Genomic DNA, 26,789 nt, shown 5'->3' on the forward strand with positions numbered 1-26,789 from the left:
ACTTTAGGGGAAATGCTTTCAATTTTTCACCATTGAGGGTAATATTTGCTGTGGGTTTGTCATATATAGCTTTTATTATGTTGAGGTATGTTCCTTCTATTCCTACTTTCTGGAGAGTTTTTTTTTTTTTTTTTAAATCATAAATGGATGTTGAATTTTGTCAAAGGTTTTCTCTGCATCTATTGAGATAATCATATGGCTTTTATTTTTCAATTTGTTAATGTGGTGTATTGATTGATTTGCAGATATTGAAGAATTCTTGGATCCCTGGGATAAAGCCCACTTGGACATGGTGTATGATCTTTTTAATGTGTTGTTGGATTCTGATTGCTAGAATTTTGTTAAGGGTTTTTGCATCTATGTTCATCAGTGATATTGGCCTGTAGTTTTCTTTTTTTGTGGCATCTGTGTCAGGTTTTGGTATTAGGGTGATGGTGGCCTCATAGAATGAGTTTGGAAGTTTACCTTCCTCTGCAATTTTCTTGAAGAGTTTGAGCAGGATAGGTGTTAGCTCTTCTCTAAATTTTTGGTAGAATTCAGCTGTGAAGCCGTCTGGACCTGGGCTTTTGTTTGCTGGAAGATTTCCGATTACAGTTTCAATTTCTGTGCTTGTGATGGGTCTGTTAAGATTTTCTATTTCTTCCTGGTTCAGTTTTGGAAAGTTGTACTTTTCTAAGAATTTGTTCATTTCTTCCACATTGTCCATTTTATTGGCATATAATTGCTGATAGTAGTCTCCTATGATCCTTTGTATTTCTGTGTTGTCAGTTGTGAACTCTCCATTTTCATTTCTAATTTTGTTGATTTGATCCTTCTCCCTTTGTTTCTTGATGAGTCTGGCTAATGGTTTGTCAATTTTATTTATCTTCTCAAAGAACCAGCTTTTGGCTTTGTTGATTTTTGCTATGGTCTCTTTTGTTTCTTTTGGATTTATTTCTTTCCTAATTTTTAAGATTTCTTTCCTTCTACCAACCCTGGGGTTCATAATTTTTTCCTTTTCAAGTTGCTTTAGGTGTAGAGTTAGGTTATTTATTTGACTCTTTTCTTGTTTCTTGAGGTATGCCTGTATTGCTATGAGCCTTCCCCTTAGCACTGCTTTTACAATGTCTCACAGGTTTTTTGGTTGTTGTTTTTCATTTTCACTCGTTTCTATGCATATTTTGATTTCTTTTTTGATTTCATCTGTGATTTGTTGGTTATTCAGGAGCGTGTTGTTCATCCTCCATATGTTGGAATTTTTAATAGTTTTTCTCCTGTAATTGAGATCTAATCTTACTGCATTGTGGTCAGAAAAGATGCTTGGAATGATTTCAATTTTTTTGAATTTACCAATGCTAGATTTATGGCCCAGGATGTGATTTATCCTGGAGAAGGTTCCATGTGCACTTGAGAAAAAGGTGAAATTCATTGTTTTAGGGTGACATGTCCTATAGTTATCAATTAGGTCTAACTGGTCTATTGTATCATTTAAAGTTTGTGTTTCCTTGTTAAATTTCTGTTTAGTTGATCTATCCATAGGTGTGAGTGGGGTATAAAATTCTCCCACTATTATTGTGTTATTGTTAATTCCCCCTTTCATACTTGTTATCATTTGTCTTACATATTGTGGTGCTCCTATGTTGGGTGCATATATATTTATAATTGCTATATCTTCTTCTTGGATTGATCCTTTGATCATTGTGAGTGTCCTTCTTTGTCTCTTTTCACAGCCTTTGTTTTAAAGTCTATTTTATCTGATATAAGTATTGCTACTCCTGCTTTCTTTTGGTCTGTATTTGCATGGAATATCTTTTTCCAGCTCTTCACTTTCAGTCTGTATGTGTCCCCTGTTTTGAGGTGGGTCTCTTGTAGCCAACATATATAGGGGTCTTGTTTTTGTATCCATTCAGCCAATCTTTGTCTTTTGGTTGGGGCATTCAACCCATTTACATTTAAGGTAATTATTGATTAGTATGATCCCGTTGCCATTTACTTTATTGTTTTGGGTTTGAGTTTATACACCCTTTTGTGTTTCCTGCCTAGAGAAGATCCTTTAGCATTTGTTGGAGAGCTAGTTTGGTGGTGCTGAATTCTCTCAACTTTTGCTTGTCTGTAAAGCTTTTGATTTCTCATTCATATTTGAATGAGATCCTTGCTGGGTACAGTAATCTGGCTGTAGGTTATTTTCTTTCATCACTTTAAGTATGTCCTGCCATTCCCTCCTGGCCTAAAGAGTTTCTATTGAAAGATCAGCTGTTATCCTTATGGGAATCCCCTTGTGTGTTATTTGTTGTTTTTCCCTTGCTGCTTTTAATATTTGTTCTTTGTGTTTGATCTTTGTTAATTGGATTAATATGTGTCTTGGGGTATTTTGCCTTGGGTTTATCCTGTTTGGGACTCTCTGGGTTTCTTGGACTTGGGTGATTATTTCTTTCCCCATTTTAGGGAAGTTTTCAACTATTATCTCCTCAAGTATTTTCTCATGGTCTTTCTTTTTGTCTTCTTCTTCTGGGACTTCTATGATTCGAATATTGGGGGGTTTAACATTGTCCCAGAGAAGGCAATGGCACCGCACTCCAGTACTCTTGCCTGGAAAATCCCATGGGCGGAGGAGCCTGGTGGGCTGCAGTCCATGGGCTCGCGAAGAGTCAGACATGACTGAGCGACTTCACTTTCACTTTTCACTTTCATGCATTGGAGAAAGAAATGGCAACCCACTCCAACGTTCTTGCCTGGAGTATCCCAGGGATGGGGGAGCCTGTTGGGCTGCCGTCTCTGGGGTCGCATAGAGTCGGACACGACTGAAGCGACTTAGCAGCACTAGAGGTCTCTGAGATTGTCCTCATTTCTTTTAATTTGTTTTTCTTTTTTCCTCTCTGATTCATTTATTTCTACCATTCTATCTCTTACCTCACTAATCCTATCTTCTGCCTCCATTATTCTACTATTTGTTCCCTCCAGAGTGTTTTTTATCTCATTTATTGCATTATTCATTATATATTGACTCTTTTTTATTTCTTCTAGGTCCTTGTTAAACCTTTCTTGCATCTTCTCAATCCTTGTCTCCAGGCTATTTATCTGTGATTCCATTTTGTTTTCAAGATTTTGGATCATTTTCACTATCATTATTTGGAATTCTTTTTTTTTTTTTTAATTTAATATAATTTTATTTTATTTTTTAACTTTACAATATTGTATTTGTTTTGCCATATATCAAAATGAATCCGCCACAGGTATACATGTGTTCCCCATCCTGAGCCCTCCTCCCTCCTCCCTCCCCATACTATCCTCTGGGTCGTCCCAGTGCACCAGCCCCAAGCATCCTGTATCCTGCATCGAACCTGGACTGGTGACTCGTTTCATATATGATATTATACATGTTTCAATGCCATTCTCCCAAATCATCCCACCCTCTCCCTCTCCCACAGAGTCCAAAAGACTGTTCTATACATCAGTGTCTCTTTTGCTGTCTCGTATACAGGGTTATTGTTACCATCTTTCTAAATTCCATATATATGCATTAGTATACTGTATTGGTATTTTTCTTTCTGGCTTACTTCACTCTGTATAATAGGTTCCAGTTTCATCCACCTCATTAGAACTGATTCAAATGTATTCTTTTTAATGGCTGAGTAATACTCCATTGTGTATATGTACCATAGCTTTCTTATCCATTCATCTGCTGATGGACATCTAGGTTGCTTCCTTGTCCTGGCTATTATAAACAGTGCTGCAATGAACATTGGGGTACACGTGTCTCTTTCAATTCTGGTTCCCTCAATGTGTATGCCCAGCAGTGGGATTGCTGGATCATAAGGCAGTTCTATTTCCAGTTTTTTAAGGAATCTCCACACTGTTCTCCATAGTGGCTGTACTAGTTTGCATTCCCACCAACAGTGTAAGAGGGTTCCCTTTTCTCCACACCTCTCCAGCATTTATTGCTTATAGACTTTTGGACCGCAGCCATTCTGACTGGCGTGAAATGATACCTCATTGTGGTTTTGATTTGCATTTCTCTGATAATGAGTGATTTTGAGCATCTTTTCATGTGTTTGTTAGCCATCTGTATGTATTCTTAATGAGAAAATAGAAAGAGAAATTAAGGAAACAATTCCATTCACCATTGCAACGAAAAGAATAAAGTATTTAGGAATATATCTACCCAAAGAAACTAAAGACCTATATATAGAAAACTGTAAAACACTGGTGAAAGAAATCAAAGAGGACACTAATAGATGGAGAACTATACCATGCTCATGGATTGGAAGAATCAATATAGTGAAAATGAGTATACTACCCAAAGCAATTTATAGATTCATTGCAATCCCTATCAAGCTACCAACGGTATTCTTCACAGAGCTAGAACAAATAATTTCACAGTTCATATGGAAATACAAAAAACCTCGAATAGCCAAAGCCATCTTGAGAAAGAAAAATGGAACAGGAGGAATCAACCTGCCTGACTTTAGGCTCTACTACAAAGCCACAGTCATCAAGACAGTATGGTACTGGCACAAAGACAGAAATATAGATCAATGGAACAAAATAGAAAGCCCAGAGATAAATCCACACACATATGGACACCTTATCTTTGACAAAGGTGGCAAGAATATACAATGGATTAAAGACAATCTCTTTAACAAGTGGTGCTGGGGAAACTGGTCAACCACTTGTAAAAGAATGAAACTAGAACACTTTCTAACATCATACACAAAAATCAACTCAAAATGGATTAAAGATCTAAATGTAAGACCAAAAACTATGAAACTCCTAGAGGAGAACATAGGCAAAACACTCTCCGACATACATCACAGCAGGATCCTCTATGACCCACCTCCCAGAATATTGGAAATAAAAGCAAAAATAAACAAATGGGACCTAATTAAACTTAAAAGCTTCTGCACATCAAAGGAAACTATAAGCAAGGTGAAAAGACAGCCTTCAGAATGGGAGAAAATAATAGCAAATTAAGCAACTGACAAAGAACTAATCTCAAAAATATACAAGCAACTCCTACAGCTCAATTCCAGAAAAATAAATGATCCAATCAAAAAATGGGCCAAAGAACTAAATAAACATTATTTGAAATTCTTTATCAGGTAGATTCCCTATCTCTTCCTCTTTTGTTTGGTTTGGTGGGCATTTATCCTGTTCCTTTCCCTGCTGGGTATTCCTCTGTATCTTCATCTTGTTTATATTGCTGTGTTTGGGTCTTTCCGTATTCTGGTAGTTTGTGGAGTTCTCTTTATTGTGGAGTTTCCTCACTGTGGGTGGGGTTGTATGGGTGGCTTGTCAAGGTTTCCTGGTTAGGGAAGCTTGTGTTGGTGTTCTGGTGGTGGGGCTGGATTTCTTCTCTCTAGAGTGCAGTGAAGTGTCCAATAATGAGTTATGAGATGTCAGTGGGTTTGGAGTGAGTTTGGGCAGGCTGTATATTGAAGCTCAGGTCTGTGTTCCTGTGTTGCTGAAGAATTCAAGTGATATGTCTTGCTCTGGAACTTGTTGGCCATTGGGTGGTGCTTGGTTTCAGTGTAGGTATGGAGGCGTTTTCCAAATTTGCTGGCATATGGAGTGCAGCACTTTCACAGCATCATCTTTCAGGATTTGAAATAGCTCAACTGAATTCCATCACCTCCACTAGCTTTGTTCATAGTGATGCTTTCTAAGGTGTACTTGACTTCACATTCCAGGATGTCTGGCTCTAGGTCAGTGATCACACCATTGTGATTATCTGGGTCATGAAGATCTTTTTTGTACAGTTCTTCTGTGTATTCTTGCCACCTCTTCTTAATATCTTCTGCTTCTGTTAGGTCCATACCATTTCTGTCCTTTATCGAGCCCATCTTTGCATGAAATATTCCTTGGTATCTCTAATTTTCTTGAAGAGATCTCTAGTCTTTCCCATTCTGTTGTTTTCCTCTATTTCTTTGCATTGATCACTAAGGAAGGCTTTCTTATCTCTTCTTGCTATTCTTTGGAACTCTGCATTCAGATATTTATATCTTTACTTTTCTCCTTTGCTTTTGCTTCTCTTCTTTTCACAGCTATTTGTAAGGCCTCCCCAGACAGACATTTTGCTTTTTGCATTTCTTTTCCATGGGTATGGTCTTGATCCCTGTCTCCTGTACAATGTCACGAATCTCATTCCATAGTTCATCAGGCACTCTATCTATCAGATCTAGGCCCTTAAATTGATTTCTCACTTCCACTGTATAATCATAAGGAATTTGATTTAGGTCATACCTGAATGGTCTAGTGGTCTTCCCTACTTTCTTCAATTTCAGTCTGAATTTGGCAATAAGGAGTTCATGATCTGAGCCACAGTCAGCTCCTGGTCTTGTTTTTGTTGACTGTATAGAGCTTCTCCATCTTTGGCTGCAAAGAACATAATCAATCTGATTTTGGTGTTGACCATCTGGTGATGTCCATGTGTAGAGTCTTCTCTTGTGTTGTTGGAAGAGGGTGTTTGCTATGACCAGTGCATTTTCTTGGCAAAACTCTATTAGTCTTTGCCCTGCTTCATTCTGTATTCCAAGGCCAAATTTTCCTGTTAGTCCAGGTGTTTCTTGACTTCCTACTTTTGCATTCCAGTCCCCTATAATGAAAAGGACATCTTTTTTGGGTGTTAGTTCTAAAAGGTCTTGTAGGTCTTCATAGAACCGTTCAACTTCAGCTTCTTCAGTGTTACTGGTTGGGGCATAGACTTGGATTACTGTGATATTGAATGGTTTGCCTTGGAAACGAACAGAGATCGTTCTGTCGTTTTTGAGATTGCATCCAAGTACTGCATTTCAGACACTTTTGTTGACCATAATGGCTACTCCATTTCTTCCGAGGGATTCCTGCCCACAGTAGTAGATATAATGGTCATCTGAGTTAAATTCACCCATTCCAGTCCATTTTAGTTCGCTGATTCCTAGAATATTGACAATCACTCTTGCCATCTCTTGGTTGACCACTTCCAATTTGCCTTGATTCATGGACCTGACATTCCAGGTTCCTATGTAATATTGCTCTTTACAGCATTGGACCTTGCTTCTATAACCAGTCACATCCACAGCTGGGTATTCTTTTTGCTTTGGCTCAATCCCTTCATTCTTTCTGGAGTTATTTCTCCATTGATCTCCAGTAGCATATTGGGTACCTACTGACCTGGGGAGTTCCTCTTTCAGTATCCTATCATTTGCCTTTTCATACTGTTCATGGGGTTCTCAAGGCAAGAATACTGAATTGTTTTGCCATTCCCTTCTCCAATGGACCACATTCTGTCAGATCTCTCCACCATAACCCGCTCATCTTGGGTTGCCCCACAGGCATGGCTTAGTTCCACTGAGTTAAACAAGGCTGTGGTCCTAGTGTGATTAGATTGACTAGTTTTCTGTGAGTATGGTTTCAGTGTGTCTGCCCTCTGATGCCCTCTTGCAACACCTACAATCTTACTTGGGTTTCTCTTTTCAAATCCTGAAAGATGATGCTGTGAAAGTGTTGCACTCAATATGCCAGCACATTTGGAAAACTCAGCAGTGCCCACAGGACTGGAAAAGGTCAGTTTTCATTCCAATCCCAAAGAAAGGAAATGCCAAAGAATGCTCAAAGTACCACACAATTGCACTCATCTCACATGCTAGTAAAGAAATGCTCAAAATTCTCCAAGCCAGGCTTCAGCAATATGTGAACCGTGAACTTCCTGATGTTCAAGCTGGTTTTAGAAAAGGCAGAGGAACCAGAGATCAAATTGCCAACATCTGCTGGATCATGGAAAAAGCAAGAGAGTTCCAGAAAAACATCTATTTCTGCTTTCTTGACTATGCCAAAGCCTTTGACTGTGTGGATCACAATAAACTGTGGAAAATTCTGAAAGAGATTGGAATACCAGACCACCTGACCGGCCTCTTGAGAAATCTGTATGCAGGTCAGGAAGCAACAGTTAGAACTGGACATGGAACAACAGACTGGTTCCAAAGAGGAAAAGGAGTACGTCAAGGCTGTATATTGTCACCCTGAGTATTTAACTTCTATGCAGAGTACATCATGAAAAACGCTGGACTGGAAGAAACACAAGCTGGAATCAAGATTGCAGGGAGAAGTATCAATAACCTCAGATATGCAGATGACACCACCCTTATGGCAGAAAGTGAAGAGGAACTAAAAAGCCTCTTGATGAAAGTGAAAGTGGAGAGTGAAAAAGTTGGCTTAAAGATCGACATTCAGAGAACAAAGATCATGGCATCCGGTCCCATCACTTCATGGCAAATAAATGGGGAAACAGTGGAAACAGTGTCAGACTTTATTTTTCTGGGCTCCAGAATCACTGCAGATGGTGACTGCAGCCATGAAATTAAAAGACACTTACTCCTTGGAAGGAAAGTTATGTCCAACCTAGATAGCATATTCAAGAGCTGAGACATTACTTTGCCAACAAAGGTCCGTCTAGTCAAGGCTATGGTTTTTCCTGTGGTCATGTATGGATGTGAGAGTTGGACTGTGAAGAAGGCTGAGGGCCGAAGAATTGATGCTTTTGAACTGTGGTGTTGGAGAAGACTCTTGAGAGTCCCTTGGACTGCAAGGAGACCCAACCAGTCCATTCTAAAGGAGATCAGCCCTGGGATTTCTTTGGAAGGAATGATGCTAAATCTGAAACTCCAGTCCTTTGGCCACCTCATGCGAAGAGTTGACTCATTGGAAAAGACTCTGATGCTGGGAGGGATTGGGGGCAGGAGGAGAAGGGGACGACAGAGGATGAGATGGCTGGATGGCATCACTGACTCGCTGGACGTGAGTCTGAGTGAACTTCGGGAGTTGGTGATGGACAGGGAGGCCTGGTGTCTTGTGATTCATGGGTCGCAAAGAGTTGGACATGACTGAGCGACTGAACTAACGAACTAACTATGGAGGATTTGATTAAGTCCTTTTGATTAATGTTCCCTGGAGTCAGTTCTCTGGTGTTCTCAGGATTTGGACTTAAGCCTCCTGCTTCTGGTTTTCAGTCTTCTTTTTACAGTAACCTCAAGACTTCTCCATCTATACAGCACTATTGATTAAACATCTAGGTTAAAGATGAAAGGTTTCTTCACAGTGAGGGATACCCAGAGAGGTTCACAGAATTACGTGGAGAAGAGAAGAGGGAGGAGGGAGATAGAGGTGATCTGAATGAGATGAAGTGGAATCAAAAGAGGAGAGAGCAAGCTAGCCAGTAATCAATTCCTTATGTGCACTCCACAGTCTGGATCACTCAGAGATGTTCACAGAGTTATACAGAGAAGAGAAGAGGGAGGAAGGAGACAGATGTGGCCAGGAGGATAAAGGGGGGAATCAAAAGGAGAGAGACAGATCCGGCCAGTAATCAGTTCCCTAAGTGTTCTCCACAGTCCGGAACACACAAAGAGATTTACAGATTCAGGTAGATAAGAGAAGGGGGAGGGAGGAGATATAGGCAACCTGGTGGAGAAAAAGGAGAGTCCAAAGGGAGAGAGAGCAGTCAAGCCAGTAATCTCACTCCCAAGTAAAAATGGGTACTGAAGATTGGGTTCTTAAAGGTACAAAACTGATAACAAATAACAAAAAGCAAAGACTAAAAATCTAGAGTAGAGGTTGGATTTTCAAAAATACAATATTAAAATAAAAAAATCATAAAATTATAATATATATATATATATGAAGTTTCCTTTAAGAAATAGGGTCTCTCTCTCTCTTTTTTTTTTTTTGCAAAGTAATAGTAGGTTATAATTAAAGGAGTAATAAAGGACTTAAATTTTTTTAAAAAATTAAAAAATAAATAAAGAACAATAGTAAAAATATTAAAAATATATCTAGGACTTTCTCTGGTGTTGTTGTCGGCAGTGTGGGGTCAGTTCTTTTTCTGATAGTTCCTTGATCCGGCTTATATTTCTCAAGATCTGTAGGCCCCTTCCTATGTTGCTGTTGCTGCTGCCAAGTCGCTTCAGTCGTGTCCGACTCTGTGCGACCCCATAGACGGCAGCCCACCAGGCTCCCCTGTCCCTGGGATTCTCCAGGCAAGAACATTGGAGTGGGTTGCCATTTCCTTCTCCAATGCATGAAAGTGAAAAGTGAAAGTGAAGTCGCTCAGTCGTGTCCAACTCAGCGACCCCATGGACTGCAGCCCACCAGGCTCCTCCATCCATGGCATTTTCCAGGCAAGAGTACTGGAGTGGGGTGCTGTTGCCTTCTCCAGACCTTCCTATGTAGTCGGTACTAACTACAGGGTTTTAATCTATTGCACCTGTCACTTCCAAGGAGGTTCCCTCTGTTTTAGCTTCTTCTGTTTGCTGGTCTCTTCAGTGTCTAATTTTTGCCCTGACACTACGGGGTGGTGGTGGACACTTTTTTGGGCTTACTTGTTCAGTCGCACTGTGGGGAGGGAGGGATGCTGCAAACAACACTGGCATGTGTTCGCAGTGTCTCGGCCACACTGGGTTTGCCCCTGCTCATGGCACGTGTGCTTTCCTTGTCAACACTGCTTAGGCTCTAGGTTGTTCTGCCGGGAACAGTCTGAGGCTGGCCCTGGGCTGCATGCACCTCCCAGGTCTAAGCCACTCAGGTTCAGGCACTCGGGTAGTCTTCAGAGGTGCAACTCCATTGGGCCTGCGTTTTGTGCCTTTCCCAGGTCCGAGCAGCTCAGGTGACCAGGTGTTTGGCGAGCACAGTTGCTGCGACTTATCACCTCCCCCGTCCCTGCAGCTCGGTTTTCTGGGTGTACAACCGGTGCACCTTCTCAAGTGGATGTTGACCGTCCAGAATCCCAAGAAGTCTTAGCAACGAAGCCTGCTTGCAGTTTGGTAGATAATGCCTCTCTGGGGCTGCAATTGCCCCCTTCCAGCTCTGGCTGCCCTCACCTGCCTGTCCCCAGCAGGGGCGGCAGGGTGGGTGGGCGGATTGGCCGGCCTGCAGCCGGCTAGCTTTGCTCAGTCCTTTGTTCTGTGAGTGGGCCTGATGGTGTCTTAGGTTAGGGCTTTTCGAGTAGCTCTAGTCAGTCCTTTGTTCTGTGAGTGGGCCTGGCGGTGTCTGAGGGCTTTTTGCATAGTAGTTATCGCACAGTCTGGTTTGCTAGCCCAAGTTAGTTCCCTCAGATTGCCCTCGGGGCATTCAGGCCCGGTCCTTTCTCTAAGCAATGCAGCCGGCGCCTCCCTGCCCAGCCCCCGCTTGCTAGTGGCTGATGCAGGCGTCTGCGCTGCTTCTCCGCTGGGGGAGTTACCGTTGGGCACGTAATCTGTGGGTTTTAATTATTTATTTATTTTTCCTCCTAGTTATATTGCTCTCTGTGGTTCCAAGGCTCACCACAGACTCGACAGTGAGAGTGTTTCCTGGTGTTTGGAAACTTCTTTTTTAAGACTCCCTTCCCGGGACGGAGCTCCATCCCTACCTCTTTTGTCTCTCTTTTTGTCTTTTATATTTTTTCCTACCTCCTTTCAAAGACAATGGGCTACTTTTCTGGGTGCCTGATGTCCTCTGCCGGCATTCAGAAGTTGTTTTGTGGAATTCACTCAGCGTTCAAATGTTCTTTTGATGAATTTGTGGGGAAGAAAGTGGTCTTTCTGCCCTATTCCTCTGCCATCTTAGGACCGCCTCCTCTTTTAAATTTTTAAAAAACATTTTGTATTCGAATATAGCCAATTAACAATGTTGTGACAGTTTCAGGTGAACAGGGAAGGGACTCAAACATACATATACACGCATTCTCCCCTAAATTCCCCTCCCATCCAGGCTGCCACATAACATTGAGCAGAGTTCCCTGTACTATACAGTAGGTCCTTGTCGATTATCCACTTTAAATATAGCAGTGTGTCCATGTCAATCCCAGACTCCCTAACTATCCCTTCTAATATGTGACTTGATTACACCCCATTTAAAGCTTTTTGAGAGTTCCCAGTACTAAAGGATACAATGGTAGTTAATCTGAAGCAAGGTGAGCAAGGTTGTGCACCATTACTTTTCTAGCCTTAATTCTTTCCTTTTATACCTGATGACTTTGAAGAATTTCAGCCTGGTGAATATTGCCTCCCTATTAAACCAGTCTTGGCTCCAAGACTTAGACACACTCTCCTGTGTATTACCATAGCAGGGACTGGGATATTATTATGGATCTGAGTGTTATTAGAGCTCTTGTTCATTTGAAGATCATCATCATTACTTAGCAGATGGCCTGGTACGTTTGTTGAATAAATTTAAAAAGGTAGCTGAACAGGGAAATATATTCAGTATCCTGCAATAAACCACAGTGGAAAAGAATATGAAAAATAATATTATAATATGCATATTATCTATCTATTTCTGTACCACACAATTGCACTCATCTCACATGCTAGCAAAGTAATGCTCAAAATTCCCTAAGCCAGGCTTCAGCAGTACATAAACTGTGAACTTCCAGATGTTCAAGCTGGATTTAGAAAAGGCAGAGGAACCAGAGATCAAATTGCCAACATACACTGGATCATCTAAAAAGTGAGAGAGTTCCAGAAAAACATCTACTTTTGCTTTATTGACTATGCCGAAGCCTTTGACTGTGTGGATCACAACAAACTGTGGAAAATTCTTAAAGAGATAGGAATACCAGACCACCTGAACTGCCTCCTGAGAAATCTGTATTCAGGTCAAGAAGCAACAGTTAGAATAGGACAGGGAACAACAGGGAACAACTCCTTTCCAAATCGGGAAAAGAGTACGTCAGGGCTATATATTATCACACTGATTATTTAACACATATGCAGAGTACATCATGTGAAATGCTGGAGTGGATGAACCACAAGTTGGAATCAAGATTGCTGGAAGAAATATCAATAAGCTCAGATACACAGATGACACCACCCTTATGGCAGAAAGAGAAGAACTAAAGAGCTTCGTGATGAAAGTGAAAGAGGAGAGTGAAAAAGTTGGCTTAAACCTCAACATTCAGAAAACTAAGATCATGGCATCCAGTCTCATCACTTCATGGCAAATAGATGGGGAAACAATGGAAACAGTGAGAGTATTTTGGGAGGCTCCAAAATCACTGCAGATGGTGAATGAAACCATGAAATTAAAAGATACTTGCTCCTTGGAAGAAAAGTTATGACCAACCTAGACAGCATGTTAAAAAGCAGAGACATTACTTTGCCAACAAAGGTCCGTCTAGTCAAAGTTATGGTTTTTTCCAGTAGTAATATGTGGATGTGGGAGTTGGACCATAAAGAAAGCTGAGGGCTGAAGATTGATGCTTTTGCACTGTGGTGTTGGAGAAGACTCTTGAGAGTCCCTTGGACTGTAAGGAGATCCAACCAGTCAATCCTAAAGGAGATCAGTCCTGAATATTCATTGGAAGGACTGATGCTGAAGCTGAAACTCCAATCCTTTGGTCACTTGATGTGAAGAACTGACTCACTGGAAAAGACACTGAGGCTGGGAAAGATTGAGGGGGGCGGCGGGGAGGGGGACAACAGAGGATGAGATGGTTGGATGGCATCACTGACATGATGGATGTGAGTTTGAGTAGGCTCTGGCAATTGGTGATGGAAAGGGAAGCCTGGTGTGCTGCAGTCCATGGGATTGCAAAGAGTCGGACACGACTGAGTGACTGAACTGAACTGATCTATTTTGGCTCTGTGCACGTGCTCAGTCATGTCTGACTCTTGCGACCCCATGGACTGTAGCTCGCCAGGCTCCTCTCTCCATGGGATTCTCCAGGAAAGAATACTGGAGTGGGTTACCATTCCCTTCTGCAGGGGATCTTCCTGACCCAGGGATTGAACCCAGGACTCCTGTGTCTCCTGCATTATAGGCAGATTCTTTATCACTGAGCCACCAGGGAAGCCCATATATAGCTATATGTAGATATATATATATAGATAGATATATCACTTTGCCGTATACCAGAAACTAACACAACATTATGAATCAACTATACCTCAATTTTAAAAAAGGCAGCTGAGGGACTTTTGGTGGTCCTGTGGTTAAAACTCTGTACTTCCACTGCAGGGGGTGCAGGTTTGATCCCTGGCTGGGGAGCCAAGATGCTACATGTGAGGCGTTAAGATCCCACCTGCCTTGTGGCCAAAAAATCAAAACATAAAAATGGAAGCAATATTAAATATAACAAATTCAATAAAAACTTTAAAAGTGGGCCACATCAAAAAAAATCTTTAAAAACATTTTTAAAAGTTATCTGAATTAGTTTCCATTTGGCAAGAGTGTTCTTAAATCAAAACCATTAGTCCTAACAGGTATAATTGGCTCCAGATGATTACCCACAGGTCTGAGGCCACATTTGGCTAATCACATATTCCTACAGGTAGGTAAGGTGGGGATATGTGTGCATAAGTGTACCAAAGCCCAAGATATACAAAATTCCTCCTAAAGTCAGTGAGGTGAAATACATTCGACTTTTGATAGATGAACACACAAATCATCCCAAATTGCTTTCATATAAATATGTTTTATTGCAGAGAAGTTATAAGTATTTACATGCTGTAACACATCACAACATAAATTTACCAAATATTTTATGATGAGATGCTGCAGGTTTCAGATAATAGTTTCAGAAGAACCACAGATTAAGTGAAGAGACTGACAGCTTTATTGACTCTACAACTCTGGGTTGCTAAATGCTAGAAGTCAAAAGGCAGTGTTTTTTCAGTCCTACCTGTCATCACTTGCATGCAGAAACCTAGGAAGCAAATACAAGAGAACTGTCAAGTGTCAAATCCATATGGCCACCAAAGTTTACAATGGGCTGGGTTATAATTCAAGTCGTAAAGCGTTGAACTCTTGCATAAAATATACAGTTCTATTAAGATTGTTATAAATCTACTTATTTATAAACCCTGGCTTAAAAACAAGGACAGGATGCAGCCTGAACATGCACTGAGAAGGACAACCTAGCAAATGTTTGTGAACTTCATAGAGTTTCTTCACTTGCTTACTGTTATCAGTCTGGGAAAATAACCTTAAGGGTTGCAGGTTTAAGCTTCTCTTGGTCATAAGTGATAGCAATGAAAGGCTAGGGGAATGCCCCAGGTGCTCTCGTTGATTGATGCTGGTGGAGGAGAATCTATGGGCTGTACTAAGGTAGAACCTGGCAAGTCTTCTTTAGGCCACATCTCTAGCAGGGTCATCCTGAAGTGCAATGAAAAGTCACTGATGCCTGACTGCTTATTTCTGAAAAAGTCAATAAAGTGCTAACAGATCTTGGACATAAATGAAAAAAGTAGGTGGGTCTGGATGCTCCGAACCAAATTCACAACTTGGTACCTTGAAGTCATATTCCAAGGTCACCCAGTAGATAGGCTTTGATTGAAAAGGGAGGGGAGAAGGAAATGCATGAAGAAAGCACGAACAAATAGAATTTCTATATCTCTTCAAACCTACCCCACCATCCTGAGTAATGCACGAAGCAAGCAAATGGGTGAGGAAGATCTATGCACAGCTTTGCAAAATGGGGAAATGCCTGTTAACCCTGAAGACAAATCAACTGAGAAAATTCTGATGGTGAATAAGAATTTCTGGTTTTCTTCTTCCACTGAGTGTAGTACTCCTAAGAACAGCCCTGTATCCACTTTTGGATTCCCTTTTCTCATCTTCTATCCCCCTAGCATGTTTCTCCTTGCTGCTCAGAAAAATGAAAAAAACAGTTACTTAGGCTGTGAATGTCCTAGCCGAACAAGCCATGGTACTTTGGTGTTTAGTGTGAGAGAAAGGAAGTCAGGATTCTATTTTCAAGTGATTCATCTTAAAAGAAAATGAGACTGAGCTTTGTGATAGAACCTCTTTGCATGATCACACCAGTAGGGCTAAATCAGCAGCTTTGGATTTCCATGCCACGTGATCAGTGTGGAATGCAATGCATTTTATAAAGTACGCTTTAGGGGGTGGGGGCTGTTTCACCTTGCAAATAAACCTGACATATGAAATGTTGAGCCTGGTAGCTCACCTAGGACATTTGCAGGACTTGGAAGTTTTCCAGGGCTTGGAAGAATGAAGAACCTACACTGCCTCATAGGCTTTGAGTAGCTCTGGTTATAAACTTCTTTGGGATTCAAGCCAGCAAGTTCTACCCCTGCCTGAAGTAATGAATAAGAGTTTTATGAGAATAAGTAGTTTAAGGTAATTTAAAATATTATATATTTAGTATGCATAATAAAAATATATCCATATTATGATCTTGATGCTATAATAATTTTCTCTCTTTAAAAATATAATCCCTTGAAAGTGCTAACGGGAGCTCCCTTTCTTTCTTTGTTTTCAAGGCAAATTCCCTGGCTCTGCAGTCCAGGAATTCTCTTGTCATTCCTAGAGGCTTCCCTTTCCATTGGTAATAATAATGCACAGTATATTTTTCTCTCTCTTAGCTTTTTCCTTCCTTACAAAATGCTGCTAAGTATGAAATACTGTTAAGAGGGACAATTAATTGGAATGAAGGCATTATCTATCTCTGACTTTGAACAAACAATAGATAAGTTGTCCTTAACTTATTGAGACGTGTGACTAAGAAGGACCACTTGATCTCCAATATTAATAAAGCTTCTGCGTCCTCACAGGAAAAGTGCAAAACAACTCACTCAACTTGTATTTAAAAAAAGACCCTGATGAAGACAGTATAACAAACCATGATGTGAAATCATAGAGTCAAATCCAAATTCACAATATATAAATCACAGCCCAAACTAAAAGGTTTTTTATCATGACAATTATGGCTTCCCAAGCCAAAGAAAGCTTACTGTACTTCAAGAATCAACTAAAGTTGATAGATAGCGGGTATTTCTGTAAGTTGCAATAACAATTGAGTAGCGGCTGATTGCATAAATGTGTTGTGTCACATAATATCAAAGTTATTTGCAAAAATTATACAATCTGGAATGCTTGAATATGAGACACAACAAGGTACTGAAACAGACATTGATAAGAAAATGAGAGCCATCATTAATATAAAAGGGATTTTTGGATGCATTAAGTTAGCAGTGCTATCAAGGTTAAATAGGTAAAGTAAGTTCTTTTTAGTCAGCTACTTAGAATTTGGGGCATAGACATTGATACTTCTTCTTCTTTGAAAATCTTGTACCTCTTCTGTGTCTTCTGGTTTGCCTTGCTTGGGATCTTCCAAGTCCCAAGGATACGTATTGATCAGGGGCAGACACTGAGGTCTACTTCCCCCGAACACGCTAAAGTATAAGGATTTTCCCAGCGTGCCCTGGGGAAAGACCTTCCTGGCCAGTCTAACTTCTTCACTGAAGCCAGTCTCCCTACACCCTCTTCCATCCCTGTCTTTCCCATTTCCCCCGACTGACCAATACTCCATGGGTAGTTCTGATCCTTGTATCTTCTATCTTATATCAAATTCAGCATTTCTTCCTTCTCCTTTTCTTTCTGGGGATGCTACACTTTAAAAGGACCCCAGATCTCTTACTTTCGAGGCCCTGCTATCTTATTTGCACTTAAAGCAGAAGAGGCAGGGAAAGCTACACTTCTTTCAGCATTTGGTTTATCTGGGGTCTCAAACTCCCAGGGACACACCTCAGCTCGTGACATTAAAGGTGGCTGAAAGTTATTACTTGAGTTATGGGAGTCAGGCACGTTTCGCTCAGAGGAAGATGTCTTTTTCTCCTGCTCTCCTAGTTGGTTGAGGTTTTCATTCTCCACTTTTGATGCTACAGCTTTGGGAGGCAGTTCTTCACACTGCCCAGCACACACACCGGTTGCACAATGCTGGCCACTGTTCTCCCCTTGAGCTCTTCCCAGGGGAACCTGAGTCTTGGACATCAAATACTTCTCCTCTTCAAAGAGGGACTGACCTTGGCTCTCCCAGGGACACACCTCGGCCTTGTCTACGCTCTTCGGATTGGACTGCTGACACAGGTCAGCCGCCTTAGGCTTGGGATGAGATTTCTCCTTTAAGGAAAAAGTTGGGTTTCTCTCCATTTCAGAAGCTGCAATCGATACATGCTTTTGAACTTTTGATTCCAAAGGCCCAGGCCCAGGGGCTAGGTCATAGATCTCCCAGGGGCACACTTCCCCAATGTCAAAGTTGTCCTTCATGTGGGTGGCGCCTGGGCTCAGGTCTGAATTGGCAGTGGTGGGGTTGGCCCTTTGTTGCTTCATAATCCCCAATTTCTGGGGTTTTCTTGGCTCCTCAGAATGACTGGAGTTTGGGGGGGCAGAGTCTTGAGTCTCTGCGTTATCTGAATTGGAGTATTTTCTATTTGTCTCTCTCTCTCTGGGCAGAGATTTCTGGGCTTTGGCCCGCTCCTCCACGCAGGCTGCCTGGGTTTTCCCGGCCAGTCCAAGCGTTTTCTCCTTGGCACTGGCAATGACGCTGAGCGACTTCTGTAATACTGACGTGCGGGTGGGCCCGGGCTTCTTCTCCGAGCTGAGGTTGTGGGCGCTGGCCGACTTACACACTAGAGGCACGGACTCAGTGGACACGGCCTGGCTGTCCTCTTGCAGGGGTCGGGGTCGGTCCGCTCCCACCGGAGACCCCAGCACAGAGTTGTCTGTAGCCTCCTCCTCCTCCCGGCTCTGGGCGGGCGGGCTGCCGGGGCCGCCTGGTTGCTCCCGCACATGCTCATAGGTGCTGTGCGATTTCTTGAGCGAGAAGACCCGGTTCCGCAGGGACTCCTCCTTGGGCTTCCCAGAGCCACCCGCAGTCTCCTGGGGGTTCTTCCTGCCCGCGCTGGACCCCTTAGCCGAGCCGTGCTCCCCACCATCCTTGTCCTCCTTGGAGCACTGCCGGCTGACCGTCTCTGGGATCTCGGTGATTCGCCTCATGATGGAACGGCCTAAGCCCTTCTTGGAGCACCGCTTTTTCTGAAGGTGGGGATTATTTGTGATCATCTTCTTCCTCTTATAGATTTCCAACTGGGCGTAGAGTTTCTTCAGCTCATCCTGCCAGAATAAGAGCAGATTCAAAGTGATGGGGGATGTAGCATTTCAGCCAGCTAATAACCCCTAGTGTAATGTGAAGTCCGTACAAGGAGCTCTTCCTAACATTTCTGCTCCTCAACTTTCTCCTGACTCTTCTGTATCTTGTTTCACAGAGTGTCTGAACTTTAGGACCTGAACTCATGCATTCTGCACTTGCTTCATGGAATGGGCATTTTGAACTTGTGAACTGCATGGACCATGCTGAGCCTGGACCATGACAAAACACAGCCTATTATCTACTGATAAAACTGGAAGCATCAAAAATTTTATTTTTGATAAAATTACATCTAATGTTAGATTAGGTTTTTACTGTACAACTGACCATCAGATACTAAAAGCATCTTCTTCCTCAAAATGCTGACATATTGTCACAGATTATTTTAAATAATCCACAGTCTCTGCTCACAGGTCTATTTACCTTCCCATCAGCAAGATCTCATAAACCATTATCATGGGACATATAACCAGTTTATCATCATGGCGGCTTAAGTCAGTTAAGATGATCAAGACTGGCCTGTGTGGTCTAACTTATACTGTGATTCTATGTTTCAGAACTGGATAAACTCTGCATGTGATGCCTTCAGTCCTTACATAATCACACAAGTTCTATAACACAAAGAACACATGAACACCTGCCCACACACGTATGATGTACAAATGGGCCTAATCTAAAATAGAAAAGTAGAAATGCTGGTGTTACCCGAATGTCTTCTGGATCCAAGCTGTGCTCACTCCAGGCTGAATTGATACTGCTGTTCAGGTAGGATCCAGATCGGCCCATGTCTAGCTCATCTTCATATGCTTCCGTTGCAATGTCATCTCGTGGGTTATTGCTTGAATGTGAAAACTGCAACAGAGATTCAATATGAGCTGTAGACATTAATCCACTGGAGGACATGGCATAATAATTTTTCTAAAAGTTCTAATGTTACCTCATTTCCTCAGCTAAGATGAATTCATTCACTGAACTCTTTACGAAAGATTTGCTGCCATATTTTGTTCTGTTGTCCTTGTTACACAATAGAGTTCTTAGAATGAGGTATTAATAATACTTGGTTCACTCTTTGACTTCTATTTTTGTTCTTGTATTTTTTTCAGGTTCCCAGGGTTAACTCACATTATTTCTCTTCAATGGTATTTGCATTTTAAAAATGAAAATAAGCAGAAGAACCCAAAGAAAGGTTCTCTGAGGGTACTCTGAGTTCACTGTACTCTCAAAGCAGTGATCTGGACCTACTGGTGACTGAGCAGAAATATTTTTTTTCCAGCAGTGGGGTCTATCTGGTGTCATCTCACTTCACACAGAGGGGGCTGTATTTCATCTATGGGCGGAGACTGGAATGATCACAGGACAGTGACTTTCAGTCCATCACACAGAGTTTCAAACAAACTACTTTCAAAACGAGGGGACAGGGGCTCTGGATTCCAGCCCTGACTGTGTTGTCAGTGAGGTCTTAAGTGGGCCATGGAACCTCTGGTGAGCATGGTGATCCTTTTAGCTTACCTGGCTTGGGCTGGATGGTATCTAAGTTTAAAAGTGCAAAGAATCACTGAAATAACAGATTTTTTTTTCCCCTCTAGCTCATCAGTATTCTCAAGTTCCTCCTTCATCACCTTTTGGTATATTTTAACTATCTTCATGGAGTCTTTGGACATTTTTCAGTTTCATGTAGTCTTGCTGTCTCTATTCTTCTTCAAGTGCAGAAGTAAGAAAGAGGGAATCGGGTAAATGATGGAAACAGAGAGAATCTAAAGCATCCAGCCACACTTTACACAATGAATAAACCAAGTGACTGTCCTGTGAAAATTGGACATGGGTTCTTTTTTCTCAGCTGGCCATCAGGTGAAATATTCCTTTAAAAAAATGGATAGACCACCCTTTGACACAGAAACACAGAGATGTTTTAATGTCAGCTGTTGTTCAAATATTCAGCTAGGCAGGTGAACATAAATTGGAGATAATAGGTAAAATGGCAATTCTTTAAGTAATAATGACTATTTTGTATGTGGGACTGGCTGAGAAACCACAGAAACTGATGAACTTTTCCACTCATTCTTCTATGTATGTTTGTGGGAACCACATGTGTCATAAACTTGAGGCCACAAAGATGAAGAAAATAGACCCCAGCCCTCCAAAATCTCACACGCTATTAGTTAAACCAGCTGGAGATTACTTATAAGAGTGGAATTACTTTTCTCAAGCAAAGTCTTAGTAGAGATTATCATGAGCTTAAAAAACAGTAATTTGTCAGGTACTGTCCATTTCCTGCTTTCTGATTTTTCCTTAACGTGTATCTCTATCTAAAATACTATTTTAAACATTTATTTTGTATGTCTTTTCCATTTCCTTCTCTCCTCCTCCAGAATACAAGTACCATGAGAGCACAGACTTAGGTCTGTTCATTACTCTTATTCTAGGATATTGAACAAAGCTCCTCAATACTGTTTTAAATTACTTATTTATTGAGATATAACGCATATATCATAACATTCTCAATTTTAAACTATACAAACCTGTATTTTTTAGTATATTCTTGAGGTTGTACAATCATCACCACCATCTAATTCCAGAATGTTTTCATCACCCCCAAAAGAAATCTTTTTAAACCAATTAAGCAGTCACTCCAAGCCCCTCTTTTCTCCAGCCCATGGCACTACTCCTCTACTTTCTGTCTCTTTAGAGCTGTATATTTCATTTCACATAAATGGAATCATATAACATGTGGCCTCTTTTATCTGGCTTCCTTCACTTGGCATAATGTTTTAAAGGTTTGTACAAATTGTAGCATGTATCAGCGCTTTATTTCTTTTAACTGATAAATAATATTTCATTGTGTGAGTATTTGACATTTTGTTTGCACATTATCAGTTGATGGACATTTGGGTTCTTTCCACTTTTGGGCTACTGTGGATAATGCTGCTATGAACATTCATGTAAAAATTAAAGAAAAAAATTTAAACCAGCTTTATTGAGATATAATTCATATGCAGAGAACTGCACATATTAAATGTCTACAATTTGATGAGTCTGGACATATGCAAACACCCATGATGCCTCACTACAATCAAGGTAAGAGACAGCATAAACAAATTTCTATATGAACATGTTCTTTCAATTCTTTCTGGAGCTCAACAAAAATTTATTGAATCAATCAATAAATAGTCTGAGTATACATTCATCTAATAAAAATATAATCATATTATACAAAGTATAAAAATGATTAGGATAAGCTGAAGTTAACAGACTAATCCACAAAAATTATGACTATTTGGTGTCATTCAAGTAAGGAAGAAATTAGGCATGCCTCTCTGTTTAAAATTGTTTGGCCTTTTCAATCAGGTTGCATTTCAGTGTTTTGGTTAATTGTGAGAGCTGAGGTAGAGAAAGAAATCACAATTCTGATTTTGGCTAATGTCAAAAACAAGACCGGGAGCTGACTGTGGCTCAGATCATGAACTCCTAATAGAAGAAAGTAGGGAAAACCACTAGACCATTCAGGTATGACCTAAATCAAATCCCTTATGATTATACAGTGGAAGTGAGAAATAGATTTAAGGGACTAGATCTGATAAGACAGAGTGCCTGATGAACTGTGGATGAAAGTTCATGACATTGTACAGGAGACAGGGATCAAGACCATACCCATGGAAAAGAAATGCAAAAAAGCAAAATGGCTGTCTGAAGAGGCCTTACCAATAGCTGTGAAAAGAGGAGAAGCGAAAAGCAAAGGAGAAAAGGAAAGACATAAGCATCTGAATGCAGAGTTCCAAAGAATAGCAAGGAGACATAAGAAAGCCTTCCTCAGCGATCAATGCAAAGAAATAGAGGGAAACAATAGAATGGGAAAGACTAGAGATCTCTTCAAGAAAATTAGAGATACCAAGGGAATATTTCATGCAAAGATGGGCTCGATAAAGGACAGAAATGGTATGGACCTAACAGAAGCAGAAGATATTAAGAAGAGGTGGCAAGAATACACAGAAGAACTGTACAAAAAAGATCTTCATGACCCAGATAACCACGATGGTGTGATCACTCACCTAGAGCCAGACATCCTGGAATGTGAAGTCAAGTGGGCCTTAGAAAGCATCACTATGAACAAAGCTAGTGGAGGTGATGGAATTCCAGTTGAGCTATTTCAAATCCTGGAAGATGATGCTGTGAAAGTGCTGCACTTAATATGCCAGCAAATTTGGAAAACTCAGCAGTGGCCACAGGACTGGAAAAGGTCAGTTTTCATTCCAATCCCAAAGAAAGGCAATGCCAAAGAATGCTCAAAGTACCACACAATTCCACTCATCTCACATGCTAGTAAAGTAATGCTCAAAATTCTCCAAGCCAGGCTTCAGCAATATGTGAACCGTGAACTTCTTGATGTTCAAGCTGGTTTTAGAAAAGGCAGAGGAACCAGAGACCAAATTGCCAACATGTGCTGGACCATCGAAAAAGCAAGAGAGTTCCAGAAAAACATCTATTTCTGCTTTCTTGACTATGCCAAAGCCTTTGACTGTGTGGATCACAAGAAACTGTGGAAAATTCTGAAAGAGATGGGAATACCAGACCTCCTGACTGGCCTCTTGAGAAACCTGTATGCAGGTCAGGAAGCAACAGTCAGAACTGGACATAGAACAACAGACTGGTTCCAAAGAGGAAAAGGAGTACGTCAAGGCTGTATATTGTCACCCTGCTTATTTAACTTCTATGCAGAGTACATCATGAGAAACGCTGGACTGGAAGAAACACAAGCTGGAATCAAGATTGCCGGGAGAAATACCAATAATCTCAGATATGCAAATGATACCATCCTTATGGCAGAAAGTGAAGAGGAACTCAAAAGCCTCTTGATGAAAGTGAACGTGGAGAGTGAAAAAGTTGGCTTAAAGCTCAACACTCAGAAAACGAAGATCATGGCATCCGGTCCCATCACTTCATGGGAAATAGATGAGGAAACAGTGGAAACAGTGTCAGACTTTATTTTTCTGGGCTCCAAAATCACTGCAGATGGTGACTGCAGCCATGAAATTAAAAGACGCTTACTCCTTGGAAGGAAAGTTATGACCAACCTAGGTAGCATATTCAAAAGCAGAGACATTACTTTGCCAACAAAGGTCCATCTAGTCAAGGCTATGGTTTTTCCTGTGGTCATGTATGGATGTGAGAGTTGGACTGTGAAGAAAGCTGAGTGCCGAAGAATTGATGCTTTTGAACTGTGGTGTTGGAGAAGACTCTTGAGAGTCCCTTGGACTACAAGGAGATCCAACCAGTCCATTCTAAAGGAGATCAGCCCTGGGTGTTCTTTGGAAGGAATGATGTTAAAGCTGAAACCTCAATACTTTGGCCACCTCAGGTGAAGAGTTGACTCATTGGAAAAGACCCTGATGCTGGGAGGGATTGGGGGCAGGAGGAGAAGGGGATGACAGAGGATGAGATGGCTGGAAGGCACCACCGATTCAAGAGACAGGAGTTTGCATAAACTCCGGGAGTTGGTGATGGACAGGGAGGCCTGGCGTGCTGCGATTCATGGGGTCGCAAAGAGTCGGACACGACTGAGCTACTGAACTGAAATGAACTGATATTATAGGACACTGATAAAGCTATATAATATTGTAATATTTTGTTTTTCTACATGTAAAGAAGGAAAATGATGATAATATGTATGTTTTACTCCAAGGTCTGATATCATTTTTATTCCAAGCAGACTTATTGCTATCATGTCATAGATGAGGAAACTGAAACTCAGAGAGATGAAAAGTCTTGGTTGACGCTATGTTACAGAGTCAGCTTTGGGTCGGCATGAGTTCAGAATCCCTGTATTCTGAGTCCTGGCCCACTTTCCTCCACTTCAGAATGCTGCCTAGAAAGTCTTTGTCAGAATCTCTCAGTGTTAAGGAAGATCCTTTTTATACAACGTTATAATTATTTCTATTTACATAAAAATTCTCTGAATGATTAAAACACAACTTTCTTGAATATGAATCCAAATAAGAGTTTCGTAGAAAAAGATAATTCTGTTTAAAAATGATATTGAGGTTACAGGTACAATGAAAGGCCACCTTGCACCCCTAATAATTAAAACATAAATCGATAGCAGAATGTTTGGAAAAGGACTGAATTGGATGATGACGGTTTTGTACAGACTAAGGTAGTTAAATATTATGTGCGATGTTTAATGAATCTCCAAAGAAAAGAGATGCCTATTAATAGTTTCCTGAGTTTTAAAAATACGGTAGCGTGTTACACAAATCTTTACACCACCCTTTGCCTATATTGCCAGATATTTTTCAAAGAAGAACCAATTTCATTATCATTTAAAATAACTGTCTTGCAAGAGAAAAGGAATGTTGGAGAAATACCTTTGGAATCAAAAGCAACCCAATGGTGACTGTCACAGTCAAATGAGTATGTGCAAAATACAGCATCAACATCCAATCAGACTGAAGTCTTGAGGCAAGAACAAATCTGAAATGAGAATTCACCATATTAGCAACCCAACAAGATTTCTACTTAAAACACTAGGATACTTGCTTTTCCTCAATGTATCAGTAAATGCAAGGAAGTCAGAAATCATACTGCTATTTCTACAACATATATTGCATTGGTCAAAAAGTTCCTTCAGGTTTTTCTGTAAGATCTTATGGAAAAACTAAAATGCAAATGAACTTTTTGGTCAACCCAGTATTTTCATCACAGAAGAATAAGGGTCTAAGGAACCCTAACTAGATGCATAAGACACAAACTCTTTATTTCCTTAAATTATCAACAGTAAGAAAGATAGCATATACTTATATAATGTGCTAAACATTTTCTTGATTATTTTGTAGGTAAGTTGAATGTGCAAAGCATAAGCAGTGAACACATGTGAATTCTTCAAAAGAAGAGTAGGGTAAAAATTTATTGTTTCAGGGAAATTTAGATTATAAGGCACAGTCAAATAACTCTTGATCATAACAGTTTTCATTTAAAAACATTAATCAGAACTAAGGAAAAAATGGGTAAATATGTGTCTTGGTGAATGACCCCAGAGACTGATACGGTAAACAATGTAATGGGAAAAATGAATGTACTAATGGGTATTAAAGTACATCGTTTTTAAACTATTTTTAAACACTGAAATACAGTGGATGTATAAAGCACATCTTTTAAAATACAAATTTTAGTTTTTATAGAGCATCAAATTATTTTAAAATATTTTAAAATGTCATATTTAAAATCTTATAGAGGAATTTATAATGCTCTTTTCCAGGACAGCCCTGCAAGTAAGGTGTAGGAAAAATTCATTATTGATATCTGTCTTTGCAATTTTGGAATATTTTGACAAATCAGTAGGTACATGTACAAACTAAAACTCATGTTTTAAGGATTCATCTTTAAGCAAAAACCAGGTATTGCTTTTATTAAGGTCATTTTGCACTCATATTCTTTTAATGTTTCCCATCTATTGTTTATTCATGAAAGCTAACTATGAGATTTTGGAATTAGAGAATTAGCATTTTGTTTCAATGATATACATCATCAAATTTGAAAAGCTAAATCCTAAAAGAATGCTTAATCGTGAAATAAACATGTGTGCATGTGTGCTAAGTCACTTCAGCCATGTCTGACTCTTTGCAGTGTTATGGACTGTAGCCTGCCAGGCTCCTCTGTCCTCTGTCCATGAGATTCTCCAGACAAGAATACAAGAGTGGGTTGCCACTTCCTATTCCAGGGGATCTTCCTGACCCAGGGACTGAACTCGGGTCTCCTGCATTGCAGGCGGGTTCTTTACCCTGGGATCGGAAGACCCCCTGGAGAAGAAAATGCCAATCCACCCGTATTCTTGCCTGGGAAATCCTATGCAGAGAGGAGCCTGGCGGGCTACAGTGCATGCGGTCACAGAGAGTTGGACAGGACTGAAGGACTAACACAC

General features: G+C 40.6%; 1 protein-coding gene across 1 annotated transcript; it reads right to left on the reverse strand.

Annotated features, from left to right (window-relative positions):
- Positions 1 to 14,450: 14,450 nt before the first annotated feature.
- GPR158 (G protein-coupled receptor 158) lies at positions 14,451 to 25,338 on the reverse strand. Its single transcript, XM_014483611.2, has 3 exons — positions 25,237 to 25,338; positions 19,583 to 19,729; positions 14,451 to 18,843 (listed from the first exon to the last, which is right to left on the reverse strand). Exons 1-3 carry the CDS (start codon positions 25,306 to 25,308, stop codon positions 17,365 to 17,367), a joined length of 1,698 nt encoding a protein of 565 aa, XP_014339097.2. The 5' UTR covers positions 25,309 to 25,338; the 3' UTR covers positions 14,451 to 17,364.
- Positions 25,339 to 26,789: the final 1,451 nt, after the last annotated feature.

This window comes from Bos mutus, chromosome 13, assembly GCF_027580195.1.
Source record: "Bos mutus isolate GX-2022 chromosome 13, NWIPB_WYAK_1.1, whole genome shotgun sequence".
Classification (NCBI taxonomy): Eukaryota; Metazoa; Chordata; class Mammalia; order Artiodactyla; family Bovidae; genus Bos; species Bos mutus.